The sequence below is a fragment of the Selaginella moellendorffii genome, unplaced genomic scaffold (genome assembly GCF_000143415.4).
Source record: "Selaginella moellendorffii unplaced genomic scaffold, v1.0 SELMOscaffold_65, whole genome shotgun sequence".
NCBI classification, from domain to species: Eukaryota; Viridiplantae; Streptophyta; class Lycopodiopsida; order Selaginellales; family Selaginellaceae; genus Selaginella; species Selaginella moellendorffii.
The window spans coordinates 727,620-734,458 of NW_003314326.1; the positions used below are offsets into that span (position 1 = coordinate 727,620).

The window sequence follows — 6,839 nt, forward strand, 5'->3', positions numbered from 1 at the left end:
CCTATTTTATTCAATATTGACTTAACTAAGTGGCAAATGAGAGAAATCTTCAATGACACCAAAAGAATCTTGTTAAAAAGGACCACTTAGGAATAATTAAAAATTCTTATTAAAGTCACAATACATCAACAACTTATAGCCAATTGATACCTAAAATGATATCATACATGGAATAAAAAAGTGCCCCACTTGTTAAAGATACACATGCCATATATAATATCTATAGTGTCAACTTTTAATTAGTAAAAACCACTTGCAAAAGTTGAATATAAAAGTTGTAATGCTAGATTTTGAATAACAAAATGCTGAATAGAGCAGATTATTAAGCCTCAATCCACTAAGTTTTTACTTTTGTGTTATTAACAACACTATAGAAAATGAATATACTTATACTCCATCAACTCCATGTTATATCTTGTGAAAGAAAATAAATGAAAGAAAACATGAGGACTCTTGATATCTATGAACTTTAAAAAGAGAAACATAAGAATATTCTTTAGTTTCATAATAGTATACTTTGGGATTGTGTAGGTGATTGGTAGAAGTCACAACACTATATCCCCATCTATGATATTCTTGACATTATGGACAATGATTGCCACACTTTATTACAATGTACCCTTAATTTTGAAAATCAAAATATCAAAATCCCCTACCATGCCCTCAATTTTTTTATTTATATCCCCAAACACAAACTTGTTTAGTATGTAACCAGTCACTTTTTTCTAAAACACTCATTGCAAATTCATAGTGTTTATAGGTCATTAACATACATAAGAATGATATTTGGTTTTTGTTCTAAACTATGAAACTTATCTACTTTTTTTAAAGATAAATTATTTTATTTTTAATTATTAATAATTATTATTGAATAAATATATTTTTAAAATATTATTTTAAAATTTCACGTTAAAGTTATCAAATTATATGATAAATATTTAATTACCACTTTAATATATAAACTAAACCACACAATAACTACTTTAGAAAACCAGTTTTCAATAGTGATTTCTCCATATTCATAACCCCTTGGTGTTTTATGTAGTTTTTCCAGAAAAACCTCATTTTCATAATAATATAAACCACTTAATAACTAATAAATCTGCAATAGTTTTCACCTAATAAAATATCTTATAAAATAGTAGCATATAAAACCATATAAAAATCAGTTTAGTAATAAATCCATAAATTTAGCTATATTAAATACCACTTTATTTTACTAGACTACATATCAACCCATATCAGATTTTGAAAACCACTTTTTGAGCTATAAACTACTATTCAAACCACATAAAATGGTAAACTACATCTTTTCAGTTCTTGTGTCTGATGCCACAAATTCTACATGAAATAGATATAGTTAAACCTAACCATATGAAATTAATTTCATCTTCTTTACTGTCAAAAAATCTGGTTTAGAGATTTAAAATTCAAGCCATTCAAATAAAAACATTGGTACAACTTTAGGAAATTAGCTAGAGATATTTGCTTTCTATAAGTAAACTTTAGTGATTCAGGTTATTTTGGTTCAAGAAGCTTCAATATGGCTCTTAGACGTTACTAAAAGGAGTTAACTTATGATCCCCAAATACAAAAATGCTGGAGAAAGTTTTGGAATGTCAAGTTTAGAGCAGATGTGGGGGATAGGATGAAAGGCTAGGTATTTGCAAGAGATGGACTGACCGTCCAGCCCTGGCCCGAGCCTGGGCTGGCCTCCCCTTGCTGATAACCATGTCTTTTATTGGGTCATATGATGAGAAGCTCCTCACCAAAATGCACTCAAACATTTTGGAAGTAGGGATCAACTTCAGTGTCTACCTTCTCATTAAGAATTGTTAAATTTTACTGAGATCTCCTCATCCCACAAAATTAGCATTTCCACATCCAGCAATTCCACCAAAATTAGGATCACCATAGCTTCCAAAATTTACACCCCATCATCCAATCATTCTTTAACGGCCATCACTTCCATATCTTAGTAAAAATCCAAAAAGTTTCCTCTGATTAGATGATGGGGAATGTATGTAACCCTTTGTTCAGCAGTCTAGAGATTATTCTGATATATTTTTTAAAAACTTTAGGATATACCTAGAATTATCTATATTAGTGTTTAGAATATGGGAAAAGAATACAGAAAATGTGCATATCAATTAGCCCAAAAACCCTAGTTTATATAATAGTCTGGATTGAAACCAATCTAACGGCTACCAAAATCCCACTACGCTAATATTAGTATACGGCATTGTAACTGTACACTTAGCCCTCACAATACTATATTAATAATAAAATAATAATATTGCATTGGATATATTTAAGATAATTCCACCTATTAGACATTTTGATTCAAAACATATTTTGGCATCACATATTCAGATTTACTTATGGAAGATGCTTTGGATCAAACGGCCTAAATCCGTGGTGTTGTTTAGAAAATGGGAAGCCTTAGATTCTGAATTTTCCAGGAATGCCTGGATGTGTTCGGATGCATAGAGCACTCGCCATGATCTTGGAGGAATAAGTCTGTTCGGGCATGGAAAACAAATCAATGTCACTTTCTCACAGTTATTTGTGTCAGAGCGAGGCACTGTGTTGATCGAGTTTGCAAAATTCCAGGATAGTTTTATAACACCGAGAGTTCCTCTTTTAGGGTCGGCATGTGGTCTTCTATGTGGGTATCAACTCCATGCATTTTATGCCAAGCTACGTCTCCTCTCCTCAAGCACAAAACAAAAATGTAGGATTCTTACCTCTGATGGACAATAACTTTAGATCCTCGGCCAGTTCTTATCTTGTTTTTATGTTATTTCGGAAGAACAAAAGGAATTTGTGAAAGAAACCAAGTTGCAGTGGGGCAAGATTAGAATTCAGAAATATTCCAGCGAGCGAAGGCGCAGTACCATGATGAACAAGGAGAACTGGAGACAAATGTGGGATTCCTTTCAGCAAATCTCATTGTAAATCCAACTTGCAGTGTAGATTTCGCGCATGCTTCAGCTACTTGATAAGAAATTGTGCCTATGCTGTGCCCCATGTCTCCAGATTCCTTTCCTGGGCAAATGCCAAAACCAAGACGTTTCACACTATTGCATTTTTTCAGGGGCATCTTGCTGGAAAACTGAGCTTCCAAAACTCCTTGGATCAGCTGCTGCTCCGTATGGGCCAATTAAAGAACCAAAACTGGAGAAAAGAAAACACTTCCAGCCACCAGGGTCCATAGCTTTGCAAAAGTTGTCACGGATGCAAAACCGGTTGCCAAATCCATCTGAAACACAACCATTGTCTCAAGATGCCACCGCAGGTGGTTTGTCGAGGCAGGGCCAGTTGCTAGTGTGATATTCTGTCCAGGCCCCTGGTCATTAGCCGCAAGGATTAGAGCACATCCATGGTTAAAGAAAAAGAAACAACTTGATAGCAAACCGTCTAAGCATCCATAAGCTAGGAGTCGCTCTGGATGTTGGGGCGTTTCTATGGCCTCACCAGCCCCCGAGGAACGTGTTCTCTCCTCCAGGAGATGAACTTGGATGGATCCAGCCGACCCGACAGCTTCGTCTTCCCTCGTCCCTGCGCTGCCTTGCAAGATCGAGCTCCCCACGACCGGAGGACTGCTCCAGTGGGACACACTGGCCTCGCCGATGCGAGAGAGTGTTGGGTGTTGCCTCTTTGTGCTCAAGCAGCGCCTCAAAACGTTTGTTCCCAGTTTTTGCATAAGCTAAGGTCCTCGGTGGCTGGGAGCTTTTTTTTTTTTTCTTTTTTGTAATTTTTTTTTTTGTTTCTTTGATTTGAACTTTGCACCTTTCCATTATGGGGGCAGGCTCTTCACCACTCAAGGCCTTAGCTTGACATGACCCCACCAAAATATGATCAAACCAGCCATGCCTCCCACAACCGTTAACCTGGGCTGATTTCTCTTGGTCGGTCAAACATGTGTTTCTTGTGCTTTTCTTTCGCAGACTCTCTCGATTTCCATGCTGATGAGTCTTAATGTCGCCAATTTTGCCATTCTCCGCGTCAATCGTTCCAGGCAGCCCATAGATGCCCCGATTAAGCTGTGCTGCTTTTCCTTCACTTTGGGCCTGGTCATTTTTTCTTATTCAAGAGCTCAGTGGTTTATAGTCTTGTGTAGTTTTGGAGAGTCGACTGCTCGCTTGCTTGAGCCGAGCAACGACTTCCATAGACGTTTCTGGATTTGAAAGAAAGGTAGAGAGTGTGGAGTGAGTGAGTAAGTAAGATCACAGCATTCCACCTGAAGCTACCCCACTCTGGGATCCATTCCAGCAACGAGTGCGGATTTCACGCTTTTCTTACCCGCTTAAAGAGCATCATGCCCGTGCTGTGGCATTTTCTGAAATGAATGCCTGCTTTCCTCTCCTCAGCAAATGCTGCAGTCTCTCACCCATCTCGGGATTATGGACGAAGCCAAGAGCTACTTCTCAATCTCTGGCATTGTTAGCATTTCATTCCAGATCCACGTTCCATGAGAAACTTCCTTCTTTGCAAAGTTCGCCCCACATCCAGCTCACATTGCAGTTGTGAAATGAACACTGGCACTACTCTAGATTCCCTCCCCGGGCTGTGGGGCATCTACCTTGACGGTTCAAGTGCCAGATAGGTCCTTCATTTGGATGGTTTCATGTTCCAGGAAAAGTTGTCCTGCAAGAATAGGGTCCTTGTTCCTATAGTTGGCAAGGAATCTAGGAGGTGATGAAAAGGTCACCAACAAAGAAAGTACCTCCTAAAAATATAAGGAGACTAAGTCTGTTATTGGAGTGTCATCAGTGGAAGAGGTGGTCATCAAAAGAAAACAAAAGCAAACTAAATACATAAACCAAAAGTGTTGGGATATAAAGTTTTAACCTGGGGATAAGGTGTGGCTAAATACTGGATCAACCAAAAATTGACCCAAAGGTAAAATGCATATATTTTTAGAAATGAACTAATTTTGAGTTCTTTAAGCAGGTTCGCGAGGCCTTATGAGATTAAGGCTCGAATTAATAAGATGGCTTACCACCTCCAACTTCCTTGGGAGATGGGGAAGATGCACTTTGTGTTCCACGTGAACTTAGTCAAGCCGTATTTTAAGGATCTCCTTCGCAAGAACCAAGTAAAACCTTTAGCTGAGGTTATCCAAAAGGAAGAGGAATACGAAGTCGAAGCTATCTTCAATGCATGCAAGAGCAAGTGATAAGGACGCAAGGTGAAGGAGTTCCATATGAAGTGGAAAGGATTTCCACACTGTAAAGCAACATGAGGTTTGTTTCAAACAAGAAAGAGGGGTTTTGGCGAGCTCGAGGACGATGACGATCTTTTTCCCTCAAAGAAGGTACTACATTTTCTTTCTCTCTCCTCTGGTTTAGAAACTTGCAAATGTGAAGGAAAAGCTCACAAAAGGAATCGTGTATCTTGCGTGTAGATTTATGGATCAGCAGTGGCCGCGGGAAGTGATCACGCGACTACTACCATACTCAATCTTCGCGGCAGGTAATCTTTCTATCACGTATAGCTTCCAAACTTGCGCTTCTTTCTCATGTAGTTTAGAAGAGCGTGATGGGACCATTGCATCACTAAAGGTATATTGCAAAGCAGCACAAGCTCTTTGATACAGTTCATCGCTTAGCTTCCTTTGGCTTTTGGCAGGCTGACCTTGCCACTGCCAATGGAGAGCTAGACAAATGGAGGAATTTGTTTCAAAGTGGAGAGTCAGTTCTACCAGAAAACTCAACTTCAGGTCTATCAACTTACCTTGTGTTTGCTTACTGTTCTGATATGTATGTTGTTGTTAGATCCTCGGCTGATCTTGGATCATATAAAATCTCTCCAAGCATCCCAAGCTCGTGTGAAAGACCAGGTTCACAAGTTTGGCGTTGCGAGTTGTGCATTTTCCTTGTTCTTTTTGTTTCTGATCGAGTCTTCTTTGTCGTTTCACAGCTCGCATCATCCAGGCGCAAGGAAACTGCCATGCTGATCCATTTGTCAAACAAGGAACAAGAAATTGCAGAGATGAAGGCAAGTCTTTCTTCAATGTTTCTTTTTTTTTTTATGTTTTTTATTTTGTTATAAACGCAATGGCACTTTAGACTGTCGTTCACGATTTGAAGCTTTCGTTGAGGCCTCCAACGCTTCAGGTACTCGTGTATTTTCCAGGCTAGCTAGTGATCTTACAACTTTGTTTGGTCGCAGTCTCGTCGTCTTTTGCTGGATCCTGCTATACATGTAGAATTTACACGTATGAAGGTTAGTCTTTTCCAGACAATGGTAACACTGTCTGAGGTTGTGACTTCAAAGTCTAGAAGGAGCTGGAAATTGCGAAAAAGAAGGCCAAAGAGCTGACTGACGATCTCGCCGCTGTCCAGTTCACTCCGCACAGTAAAAACGGCAAAATGCTCATGGCAAAGTGTCGTACGCTGCAAGAGGAAAACGAAGAAATAGGGAGGGAGGCTTCGGAGGGCAAGGTTCGTGTCTTTCCGGTATCTTGGACTTGTTTCAAGCAGAACGTTACAGATACATGATCTGGAAACAAGGCTGGCTGTTCAAAAGTCGTTGAGCTCTGAATTGAAACGTGGTTATCAAGGTTTGTAATCGCACAACGAATCTCCTGAGCGTTCTAAAGGTTTAAAATGTTGCGCCAGAGCTGTTTCGGTACGTCCGTGATCTCAATGAAGAGACGGAGAGGATGCAGCAAATGGTACAAGCTGGGAGGTTTATTTTCAAAGCTTTGACATGTTTGTATTGGACACAGGTGCGTATACTCCAGAATCAAGTGGAGCAAAAGGACTGGCAAACGGTTTAGGTTCCGAGCGAGCTCGCCACCTCGGTTTGATATCCGAAACGATACAACTCCC

At 39.3% G+C, this 6,839-nt stretch overlaps 1 protein-coding gene across 1 annotated transcript; it reads left to right on the top strand.

Moving 5' to 3' along the window:
* Nucleotides 1-5,026: 5,026 nt before the first annotated feature.
* LOC9648927 (FKBP12-interacting protein of 37 kDa) lies at nucleotides 5,027-6,576 on the top strand. The gene is made up of 11 exons (XM_024690118.1): nucleotides 5,027-5,178; nucleotides 5,266-5,320; nucleotides 5,411-5,478; nucleotides 5,531-5,567; nucleotides 5,635-5,725; nucleotides 5,781-5,845; nucleotides 5,926-6,003; nucleotides 6,075-6,122; nucleotides 6,178-6,231; nucleotides 6,288-6,449; nucleotides 6,499-6,576. Exons 1-11 carry the CDS (start codon nucleotides 5,027-5,029, stop codon nucleotides 6,574-6,576), a joined length of 888 nt encoding a protein of 295 aa, XP_024545886.1.
* Nucleotides 6,577-6,839: the final 263 nt, after the last annotated feature.